Source organism: Taudactylus pleione, unplaced genomic scaffold, assembly GCF_031769625.1.
Source record: "Taudactylus pleione unplaced genomic scaffold, aTauple2 ptg000329l, whole genome shotgun sequence".
In the NCBI taxonomy this organism is placed as follows: Eukaryota; Metazoa; Chordata; class Amphibia; order Anura; family Myobatrachidae; genus Taudactylus; species Taudactylus pleione.
The window spans coordinates 4654446-4667140 of NW_028284730.1; the positions used below are offsets into that span (position 1 = coordinate 4654446).

At 44.9% G+C, this 12695-nt stretch overlaps 1 protein-coding gene across 2 annotated transcripts in view; it reads right to left on the reverse strand.

Annotated features, from left to right (window-relative positions):
- AEBP1 (AE binding protein 1) overlaps positions 1-12695 on the reverse strand; it is a 39426-nt gene that overhangs the window by 16504 nt on the left and 10227 nt on the right. For both annotated transcript variants that reach the window (XM_088443343.1, XM_088443341.1), the window contains exons 4-7: positions 10784-10849; positions 10058-10123; positions 9514-9600; positions 150-224 (exon numbers count right to left, since the gene is read on the reverse strand). In XM_088443343.1, the coding sequence (XP_088299469.1) occupies positions 150-224; positions 9514-9600; positions 10058-10123; positions 10784-10849 (294 nt within the window). The remainder of the gene's footprint in view (positions 1-149; positions 225-9513; positions 9601-10057; positions 10124-10783; positions 10850-12695) is intronic.

The following is a 12695-nucleotide window of genomic DNA, read 5'->3' on the forward strand; positions in this document are numbered from 1 at the left end:
GGGGCCCACTGGGGATTTCCCCTGTACCCCTGTGGGCCAGTCCAACTCTGTTTATATATAAATAATCACGCCATCAAATTACTTTTTTTAAAAAAAATTCAGGCCCCCCTCTCCCTCTCATTTATAGAATATCACCATACGGTACTTACAGTCATCATAATCAAATCCTGGTATAGGTCCCGGATACTCGGGAGCCGGAGGGGGCGTTATAACATCTGGCTTCTCTAAAGAGACAAAAGCAGAGAGGTTCAAGGAAATATTCATTGTTATGTTCTATTACATCTATATTATATATGTTCTCCAGATGTTAATAGGATATAAATTACTCTTCTTCATTCTTCTGTTGCCTTTAGTCTTGCAAAAAAAACAAAATGAAATCAGTATTTTTGTAGAATGAAATATAATTGTTTTGTTGCAAAATTCTTGCAATAACGTAAAAACATGAAAAATAATTGTGGCTGTGTCCAAGTTCTGGAGAATAGGAACAATGGGGGTGTATGAGCGCAGACCACTCTCTTTTCCAACACAGATGATATATGTCTGCCAAAATCTGAAGCACACACAGAGAATAGGTTGAAACTACAGATGCCCATACACGCTGCAATTTGCAGGCTCAATTAACGGTTCTAGATTTAACTGCCAGTAAGTAGCAGTATAAATGGGTCCAAAAACCTACCACATTCCTCAATAGAAGGGAAGCCCTGCAAGATGGTGTGTGGCCCATGTATGCTATAATCGTCCAACTGCTCTAACAATGCCCCGTCACATCCATTGTATGGGAGCGTTACTTATTCTCCACCAGAATCCAGTGGAAAACTTAAAAGATGTTCTAATTAATGACTAGGATTGATCAAGTGTATGGTCTTCCTATGTAAGAATGTTGTTTTATAGAGAAGTTGGAAGGAGCATAAACAGATGCATTTGGGTGAGGCCACTGAGGTCCTACACATTAAACCAGAACTAGGGGTACATTTACTGAGATTAATGTTTGGTCGAGATTGCAATCTCGGGTGAGTTTTGCCATTTTGACCAACTCAGAAATTTACTAAAGGCAAAGTCGAGAGAGATCTTTCGATCGAGTTTCAAAATCTCGGATGAGGCTGCAAACTCGACTGAAAACACCATCGACCAAAAGTACTTTCAGTGAAAAAGATACAACTCGGGAACTTACCAAGAATCGTGATTACAATCACGGCTGTAACTGTAGTAAACTTGGACCTAAATTGAAGTTTCAAATAGACCACCCTCCTGAGCTGCGAGTTTGGCAGAAACATACACAGATCAGTGTGATTTCTGTATATTTTTGCATGTAAACTACCTAAAGTGCTAATTAATAAAAAAAAATAATCAGCCCAGGGCACCTCAGCCAGGCCTGGTTCCTAAAAATCTGGGGAAAAAACGAGTAGGGTTCCCTTGTATTTTAGGAACCAGCACTGGGCTGCTGAGCCAGTCCTGGTTTTAAAAATAGGGGGGAAAAATTGCGTAGGGTTCCCCCTATTTTTAAAGCCAGCACTGGACTCAAATCCAGCCGGGGTGTAATGCCACAGCCAGGGGCCCTTTCACCAGGGCTCACCGGCCAAAGCATTATCACCTAAGCCGGTCAGCCCAAGCCGGGGTTCACAGGGGAGGTGGGGATCTGCCTCTTCCAAGCTTAAGCTGTAGCCCCGGGGCTCTTCCCCACACCCCTGGGCAGTGGGTGCAGGGTAATAGTGTTGAAAATAGAATTAAACTATTGTTTTTTACAGTTGTGCCAACATGCCAGCCCTTTGGCACAGGTGGAACTACCAGCAGGTGGCCGGCATCTGTACCCCCGCTGTAAAAAAATATTTAAAAAACCACAAGACACACACTCTATAGTATGTCAAATTTTATAACATACCTACCACACTCACACATACTGTACTTACCTACTGCCAGATGTTCGGTCCCCTTCTAAAAGGAGTAATCCAATGGGTTACCTGTAAAATAAAATTCTATACTCACCTAAGTCCTTGCGCTGGTCTCCGTAGCATCCAGGGGTATTTTCAAAATAACAAAATTACACCTGGACCAGTTCGTACTGTAGTAATGTATATGTGACCACATACATCGCTACCTGGCTAAAGACTGGAGACCCCACGTGGAAACTGTCAGTACCCAGAGCTGCCAGCCAATGAGCAGCCGCTATACAGTTAGCTGATCATGCTATTTGGGGCAGGCCCGCCGAGAGCCGCGGCGGGCCCAGGTAAAGGGTTGTGTGGCCTAATCGCGGGAGGCGTGGCCACGCCGCCTTCCAGTAAAAAAAAAAGTTTTGCAGCGTCACGAAGCTGCACTGCGCGCTGGCGAGGTGGGCACTCTGAGCCCCCTCAGCCCAGCGCATAACCAGTGGGGGATGCGATCAGCTTGATCGCTCCCCCCACAGGCATAGGAGACTGCTGTGGCTGCTTCATAGCAGGCGCGAGCAGTCTCCCAGTGCAGTCCAGCACACAGAAACGTGTGCTGGGCTGCAGTGATGAAAGAGGGGGAGGGGAGCAGTACCAGACCCGGGTCCCTGCCAGGCCCCTCCAGCAAGCCCGGGCCTGTGTAATTTGTACCCGTCCCCCCCCTCTCGGCACCCCTGATTTCGTGGGGGGACCCTATGTCATTTTTTTTCACATTTAACCCTTTTTTTACATTAAAAACACACAAGCAGCCTTCACATATCTCACTGATATGTGCAGGCTTTTTGTTCGGGAGAGTTTGGCTGCGGTCAGACACTTGCAAGTCGGGGGGGGGAGAAATCTCGGTCACATCTGAAAACACGTTCTCAGCTAAACACGGCTCTTGGTAAATCTGAGTGTTTCAGAAGCCTAAAATCATCTCAGACTTAGCGATGCAAATCGAGTTTCTAATCGGCAAAACTAGATCAGACACGATTCTTAGTAAATTTACCTAGTGTCAACATAAAATAAACATGTTTCCTATACTCCCTGCACAAATGTAACATTTCTGTTTGTGAATTTAAGCCAAGACTGGCTTGTGTTACATTCTTAAAATGTATAAATAGTAATGAAAGCCTTAAAACAACAACCGATGAGCCCCCCCAAAAAACGTTTAATAAATTTACGTTGGATATGAAACAAGAATGCTCCATGATTGTGTATGACTGTGTACAGTATGTAAACTCACAGAAGATAGGACATTAATCCTACATTAATCCTACAACAAACTACCCCCACATATTCTCCTGTCAATGAGTTTTACAGTCACCAGACCATCTCGGTTCACCTTTCAAGGGCTAGTAACTTGTAATATGTTAATCTCTGGTGGTTTTATCTCTCCCTCAGATATCGGTGTCGTCGGTCTGCTAGAGCAACAGTGCAACATAGATCCAATGGGGCAAATTTCACAGAAGTAAATTTTTTATCGTAAAAAAAAAAGTGCAAAATTATTTAATCCAGAGTTTTTCTTGTAAATTTTGCTTTTATTAAACAATGATGACAATATTTTTTTCTTTAAATCAGTGTCCACATGGAACCGTAACAGTGCATGTTTTCCAGAGCACAGGTATGCTTATTGACCAATACAATAGATCTACAGTTTGTGCTAATTATTCCTGAGGATACCTTGAAAACATGCACTGTCAGTGTTTCACTTACTTGCCTACTCTCCCGGATCGTCCAGGAGGCTCCAGAAAATCGGGCAGCACGTCTGCCTGGTAGAGTGGGCAAGTCTCCCAAAGCGACCCGACACCCATTTCCAGAGTACAGTGGGCGGTACAAGTGGCCGATGACACAATTAGCATTGAATTGAGTCCTCGAGGCTCAGTCCTCCGCTCCACAATGCCAGTAATTGAGGCATTGTACAGCGGGGGCAGGGCCACAATGACACATTCACGTCATCATGCCCCTAGCACTACCCACTTCTGGGGCACCCCACTGTGCCAACCTTCTCCGAGGGGGCAGCCCAAAGGTTGGCCAGTATAGGGGTCCATGAGGACTGAGTTTAAGAAACACTGGGCCTGATTCATTTCAGACCCGCTCGCAACCGCATTGCGCTCACAAGCGGGTCGATTGTGGGACAGTGCGCGAGCCCCGGAGCGAGCACAAAAAGCACTCGCTCCGGTGCTCGCATCCAGAAGGGGCAGTTGTCAAAGTTGATCGACAGCTCGCCCCATTTTGGAGGCGGGCAGGGGGGAGTGGCTGGCCAAACGGAGGCGTTCCCGAAGGAACGCCTGCCATTTGGGGGCGGCCCCACTGACATCACGAGTGATGTCTGTGGGTGAGCTTCCAGCTCTATTAGAGCTGAAAGCTCACTGGGGCTTTGGTCACCCACAGCTATGCGAGCGGCCATCCTGATTCAGAGCGAGCGCACGCTTTTTGCGTGCAGCTCTGAATCAGGCCCACTGCTCTAAGTCATGTATCATCATAACAAAGTGTGGAAACCTTAATACTTATTCGTTTTTAGCCCCTTCATTATATGCGTCATTGTTAAAAAAGTTTCATTTCTCATGTTAAATGCTAATGCTGGGCATACACTGCCAAATAAAATGCCTGTCAGACCGACAGACATTTTATCTGGCAGCCTGACACCCTGCACATATTGCGGGCATACACTGTGAGATGTCTCACAGTATACTGGCCATGATATCTGCGCTCTGCCCCCAGGAAGGAGACATTTCCTTGCTCTTTCCTTTTGAACAGGGGGAAATGTCTGTCAGATGGCCGCGGCTGGGCATACACTGTCCGTGGCAGCTGAACTTAATTTACAAAATATCGCATCAGATGGGCATGCTGGACAATCCGGCATGCCCGACCGATCGATATTTTACCCTCAGTCGCCTGCACACACAGGGGCGGTCCGCTGATATCAGGCAGATCGATAATTGTATAGAGTACGCCCAGTATAACATTTAAAGGTACGATTCAATAAGAAAAAAAAAACACAATTATTTTGCAGCATATTAAGCCACACCCATTTTTAAAGATAAATTATAAAAACTTGTGATCAAGGCAGAAAAATATCCCTAAATCATATCAGGAGGATTTTATTTTTTAAACAAAAATTTCTGGTGGAAGAGGACTCGTTTAAGAAAACATCAGCTCCTGGCATAATTTATGAGATGCACCGTGTAGGATGACTGCTGATCTGTCGGCAGACAGATCGTGCTGTCCCCGCTGACCGCATGATATACTGGCTCCCCCTCCACAATTTGAATGGGATCGTACATCGTATCCCAGATCAGATGAACATGCGGGAAGATCTGGGGATGCGATTTACGATATCGTGCCCATACACGGCACAATATAGCACCTATATCGTGCCGATCCGTCAGATCAGCACGTATATCGTGCCGTGTATGGCCACCTTAAGTATTCTCTGCTCCATGCTTTATGACCTGGGTGTCTTATTTGAGAACAGAAAACAAGAATCAGATATATACAGTAGTACAGCAGGAACAGCCCACTCATTGCGGAGACTGATTCTCATCACTTTATATGACGCAAGTAAAGACCGTGACATATTGAATCTGTTCTCGTGTTTTCTAAACATTCCACAAATTCTTTAAAAAAATGTTATCTGTATCTTGCCACATAGGAATAACAAGCCAACATCACTATTTTTCTTGGCATGCTTGAATCCCAGAAAGAGATGTCAAGTGGAAAGTCCCTATATTCATATTCCTCACAGCTGCTACCGAGTGTTAGGAGTATATTTACTAAAGTTCGGGTTTTTAGAAGTGGAGATGTTGCCCATAGCAATTAATTAGATTCTAGCAATTATCTTCTAGAAGGTGCTAGATAAATGTTAAGTAGAATCTGATTGGTTGCTATTGGCATAATCTCCACTTCTAAAAACTTGCATTTTAGTAAATATACCCCTTAGAGAAGGCATCAGCTATTTTAATTATTCCTTTTTATATACGACTTTTGGTGCTATTTTAAATGAGAGTAGCCCCTTAAAGAAAGAAGTTTCACTGTAGTGCACGGCTTCCTAATAACCTTTAGATGTTGCTTTGTTATCTAAGAAAATCATTAAAGAATCGATAATAATTAGTGTATATTTAATTTCATGTAACATACAATATAAATCAGTCAAGAGACTCGGGGCCTGATTCAGCAAGGATCACAATTGCTAAGCTCCATGCAGGCTATAGATATGATGTATGCACGCAGGCTATAGATATATGATGTATGCATGCAGGCTATAGATATGATGTATGCATGCAGGATATAGATTTGATGTATGTACGCAGGCTATAGATATGACGTAGGCACGCAGGCTATAGATATAATGTATGCTTGCAGGCTATAGATATGATGTATGCACGCAGGATATAGATATATGATGTATGTATGCAGGCAGTGTTGTATTTACCCGGGCCCGGGCTTGCTAGAGGGGCCCGGTGGGGGCCCCGGTCTGGCGACGCTCTCCCCCACCCTCCCTCACTTCTCCACCCACACAGCAGCCTAGCACATGCAGTGGGAGTCTGCTTACGGCTTCTGAGCAGCAGCCGCAGAAGTCTCCTATGCCTGTGGGGGGGAGCGATAACACTGAACGCGCCCCCCTCTGGCTTTGCGCCAGGCTGAGGGGCTCACAGCGCCCCCCTCCCCAGCGCATAGGGCCGCTACGTGGCACTGCAAAAGATTTGTTTTTAGCTCAGGGGGCGTGGCCACGCCTCCCGCACTTGGCCATGCCCCTTCATCTGGGCTCTGCCGGGCTCTCTACGCCCCTGGATATGGTAATGCAGCAGGAGGCATTACTTACCCGAGCGATAATCTGCATTACATCGGCTGGCTAAGGTCATGGGGTCATGAAGCCGGCCGGCCGCAGTTGAGAGGAAAAGGCCAGGAAATCTCCATCAGCCGACGGAGATCCTGGCCTCTTCCCTCCCTCCCAAAGGCGGTGACACACCTCCATTTCAGAAAATGGAGGCCACGCCACCTCCTCCCCGCCCACAAACAGCAGCAGATGGTCAATCACTGCCAGTCTGCTGCCAGTTTGTGAGCGGAATGGCTTACTCGTTCTGCACATGCGCAGAACGGGTCATGCATCTGCGCAGATTCCCGAACATTGGGAATATGCGTTCAGCAGGGCACTAGCATGTATTGCTGAATCAGAAATCAGAAATAGGTTTTGGGGTTACTCTGGTGGCTACAATGATGATTGTATAGCACTATGGAATATGCTGGTGATATATAAATAAATGTTAAATAATTTTAGTAATAAGATTGGCAATTACCAGGATTTCCATAGTTTAAGCTTTTAATACATGGGCTCCCCCAATGTAATGGAAGAGGAATTACACAATGAGACTTCTAAGGTTACTAAAAGGTTAGTCTGTGTGAGAGGAAAATGCAAAGTGACAATCTATGCACTATATGTGTTTATGAAGCAAATGCTAATATTGTGTATAACCAATGGGGTAGATGCTGAGAGATTGGTTCTCCTCTGTGTCTTGTGTTAGTGCCATTAGTGATTCTCCTCAGTGTGGCAGTATACGTCCTGAGAGGGGTTCTCTGAGGACTAAGTCTGGTCTAGCACAGCATGATGTTTTAGCATTAGGAGCTGTTCTCCTCGGTGTGGAGTTTGAGGATAGAAAGTGGTTCTCTTTTGTGTGGTGTGTGAGGACTGCGAGACCTTCTTCATTGTGGCATATGATGACTGGAAGTGGTTCTCCTCAGTGTGTTATGTGGGGACTCAGATTGGTCAGAATGGTTCTCCACTGTGGGACTGTGGATTTTCCTCAGTGTTGTGTGAGAGGATAAAGAATGATCAGAATGGATCTCCTCAATGTGGAGTGTGGGATCTGAGACTGCTTCTCCTCAGTGTGATGTGATGTGAGAGGACTGCTAGTGGTTCTCCTCAGTATGGTGTGTGAGGCCTGAGACTACAGTAGTTCTGCTCATTGTGATAAGCGATGAATGAAACTCGATTTCCTCAGTGTGATTTGGGAGGGCTGAGACTGGTTACCCTCATCATGATGTGTGAGGCCTGAGACTGGTTCTCCTCATCATGGTGTGTGAGGGCTGAGACTGTTTCTCCTTATCATGGTGTGGGAGGGCTGAGACTGGTTCTCCTCATCATGGTGTGTGAGGGCTGACACTGGTTCTCCTCATCATGGTGTGTGAGGGCTGAGACTGTTTCTCCTTATCATGGTGTGTGAGGGCTGACACTGGTTCTCCTCATCATGGTGTGTGAGGGCTGAGACTGGTTCTTCTCAGTGTGATGTGTGAGGACTGAGGGCCTGATTCAGCAAGAAACGCAGTTGCTAATATGAATGCAATCGGCTGATTGTTGCGTACAGCGCATGCGTATGCATCACAGTGCGCATGTGCGAACCAGCCATTGCGTTTGGGACAGCGCTCGCAGTGACTACACAGACCTATCGCAGAGTGATTGACAGAAAGTGCCGTTTTTGGGTGGTGATGGGGGGTGGTTGGCGAAACGTAGGCGTGCCAGTGTGTTTGAACGCCGTTGCAGGGGCGTGTATAAATTAGCCACTGCAATGCCGTACGCAGCCTGAGGTCTCATAGCGTGCGTGGTTGTTAGCAATTCATGAGTAAGGTCAGAGCTTGTACAAGTGTGCGTGAGGCGGCGATGGTACTTGATTGTACCTATATTTTCTCAGTTTTGTTAAGTATTACAGATGTGTGTAAGGTAAAGTGGGCGTCCTTATGTAGTCCTGCGGCAGCATTGCAATCACAATGAATTAGCATACAACCGCAGTTGAACTTCGTGCGTAATCACTATAGCATATGCAGTTGCATTCTGTAGTGAATCAGGCCCTGAGATCAGTTCTCCTTATCACGATGTGTGAGGGCTGAGACTGGTTCTCCTCAGTGTGATGTGTAATGACAGAGACTGGTTCTCCGTATCATGGTGTGTGAGGGCTTAGACTAGTTCTCCTCAGTGTGATGTGTGAGGGCTGAGACTGGTTCTCCTCATCATGGTGTGTGAGGGCTGAGACTGGTTCTCCTCATCATGGTGTGTGAGGGCTGAGACAGGTTCTCCTCATCATGGTGTGTGAGGGCTGAGACAGGTTCTCCTCATCATGGTGTGTGAGGGCTGAGACTGGTTCTCCTCATCATGGTGTGTGAGGGCTGAGACTGGTTCTCCTCAGTGTGATGTGTGATGACAGAGACTGGTTCTCTTCATCCTGGTGTGTGAGGGCTGACACATTGTTCTCCTCTGTGTGATGTGTGATGACAGATACTGGTTCTCTTCATCATGGTGTGTGAGGGCTGACACATTGTTCTCCTCAGTGTGATGTGTGATGACAGAGATTGGTTCTCTGCATCATGGTGTGTGAGGGCTGACACTGGATCTCCGCATCATGGTTGTGAGGATTGAGACTGGTTCTTCTCAGTGTGATGTGTGATCACAGAGACTGGTTCTCTGCATCATAGTGTATGAGGGCTGAGACGGGTTTTCTTCCTGTGCATTGTTATTTGTTTAGGTATGTGAGAGTCTAATATAATTCTGTTTGAAGTTTTAAAGCGACTCTTTTCTGTTTGGAAGAACATAAGGAGGACATAAATGAAAAGCTCTCACTGGGTGCAGGTTTCTCATATATGACGGGACGATCTGGTCTACGTTCCGGAGCACTTGGAGGCTTCTTATTACGCTTGGAGAAGCCATCTGCATAGGAATAAGAAAACAGATAAAAGGATAAGTCTGTGATACTGGGTTAGCCTCTATTAGTTTGCGATGACAGAAGGGGAGAGACTTACAGATATATAAAGTAGGGATGTGCAGGCTCGGATTAGTTCGAATTTTCCCGCCAAGTTCAGATTTTTCCCGCCAAAAATCGGGACTCAGAAAGATGCAAAACGTCATCTTTCATGGACAAACATCATCTTTCATTTTCATGGACTTTTGTCGAGGAATGATGATGTTTGTCCAGGAAAGATTAAGTTTTGCCTCTATCTGAGACCCGATTTTTGGCGGGAAAAATCCGAACTTGGTGGGAAAATTGGAACTAATTCGAGCCTGTACATCCCTAATATAAAGACAGATCTAAAAATAGTATAATAATAAGAGAGCAGAGAGCGAGAGAACAACAGAGAAATGTAGAATTAATCAGCAGTGTTCATACAGTCATCATAATCCTCTCTCTCCAGATGTTCATTGTAATCTTCAGTTGGGGGCTCCACGTCCACACCTGATGGGAAGAGTAGAGTCAGTAAGTCCATGTGATGGGTAAGACAGATAGACGTGCAATAATTTATAGTATCAGTTGCTGATTGGTTGGAGCAACATTTAAGATTAGTAACGATTGATAACAAGAATATCACTCGTTGATAAATCTGTGCCTAGGAGCCTTATTTACAGTCCGAACATATCAGTATTTCCATATCAGAAGTAAGTCAAGTGTACAGATTGTAATTTAATACAAACACACAAACACGCCAACATTCTGCGTTAAGCGCTTTTTTAATTAAACGGTGTCCGGTGTCCACCTGTCCTGCAGTTGTCTAAATGGAAATGACAAATAATCAGTTGAAACACACGGCCGCAACTTCACAATATATAGCCTTGACATAATGAATAAAGGAATTAATTTCGCGCCTATGTACAGTACATCGACACCCCCTCCCCGCTCCCTCAAACTAGAAGCACAACTAGGTTGAGAAGAGACGAAGAAAAGTCCAACCTCCTACCACTTTCTATATCCCATTTCATTTAATTACATTTTTCTGTTTTATGGCCTCAAAGAACATTGGGGCAGTCTTTATTGCATGTAGCAATGTTGTGTGCTGAAAGATCTTCTTTTGAGGAGCAGCTGTATGAATGCAGGACAGGGGGGAAAGATTCCACTCACCAGGCCGAGGTACTCGTTCCTCTCTATCAGGTTCCTCTGGTTCAAGAAGCGGCTCCACATATCCTCCTGTAACACAAAGTGATCGGCCCCCTTAGTGTGATGTAGACATGATGCCTTCACTTCTTCACTACTGCTACTTACAGTATATTGCTATGTTGTATGCATCCTACGGAAACTTTCAAAGAATTTCCCTGAGTCTTTCAGAAAACAATTCCAATGCCAAGACACATGCTGCACACCATACATACATTCTCCACATACTGTGTTCTTTTTAGTCCCTTGAGTCCATCACATTTCCTGTCTGCCCAGTCAAACCGCGGCTGCAACAAATATTGTCTTCTGAGTGATTGGACAAAGGTTTATCAGGTACTGCCTCATCAGCTGGGGACGTCCTGATTTATAGTTAACATATGGGATGTAGATTACAATAACAGGGCCTCTACCTGTAGTCTTTATGACTGCTTGTTATAATAGCCACAAACTGCTCTTGCGCTTAACAAACTACATTGCATTGATGGCAAGGAAAGTAGACCATGAACTCCTGTGGTCAGATATACTGTAGATACAGGACGTGTCCCCATAACCTATGCACAGTGGAGGTGTCCATTTTGTGAGTGACCCAAAGTTCAGCCTATCGAGTCACTAGGAGCTAGTGACATCACTGAGACATGTGACACTCTGCATTTCATCTTATGACACATAATAATCTCGGCAATGGCTGAAACAACATACCAGCATCCCTATCCCTGTTATGTTTCTGTTCTATGAATAACATTGACGAAGAGTCTCATTATTACTGGACAGACCAGTAAGATATTAACCTGGTGGCAGCCCCATTGGGAATCACCAAATATAATACCCAGCAATTTGGTGGTTGAAAACCTAAACTGCCAGATTATGCTAAGCAAGCTTAAAACCCACACATCACCGGCACTTTGGGCTTTCTTGTGTGTTTTGTTTAAAAGAACACACCTGTGGTTTTCAGAGTTGGGTCTGTACCTCTGTGGGGGGAGGCACGGTGAATGGATGAGTGGTCCCCCCAACCTAGCGGTGACTGGCACAACTAAATTCTAACACATTTATAAGTGATAATATTGCTATATAATTACCCTGATACCCACAGCCCAGGGGTACCAGGATGAGCACAATGCTAATCAGTATTTGTTCAACCATATACCTAGAACAGAGGTTCTCAAACTCGGTCCTCTGGACCCCACACAGGTCACATTTTCCAGGTCACCGAGCAGGTGCACAGGTGTAGTCATTACTCACTAACACATTTTAAAAGTTCCACTGGTGAAGTTAATTATTTCACTTGTGATTCTGTAAGGAGACCTGGAAAACATGCACTGTTTGGGGTCCTGAGGACCGAGTTTGGGAACCTGTGCCCTAGAAGACTGGACCCAATGATGATTAACACTGGCCTATTAGGGAAGGGGGTAACTACACCTTTTTTCCCCTTCAATATTACAGACTAGATAGTTGCAGTAACAGCTATTTTGCCCGTCACAGCCACCTCTATTTTTCGGTGCGTTTAAGTAATGTTTGTACTCAACACTTATAACATCTGGCTACTTATATTGCTGACATTTAAAAATTAGGCATGGTGACTTGCAGCAATTTGTTTATTAAAATCATAGTTTTCTAGATATTTTTCTGTGATTTAGCCTCTATTACATACAGCAGTTTGCAACTCACCAGAAAACTGCAGATTTTACAAAATCGGAGACTATTACATTCTCCCTTAAGTTATACTCAAAAAGTTGTTTGCAAGCTACATAAGTGTCGTGTGTGAGCTACATAAGTGTCGTGTGTTCAGAAGACAGCTGATGTTCCTAAAAGGAAGTGTTTCCATTTTTCCTTATCTCATCACCTTTTATATACTTTGTGGACTGATAGGCTTTCTAATAAA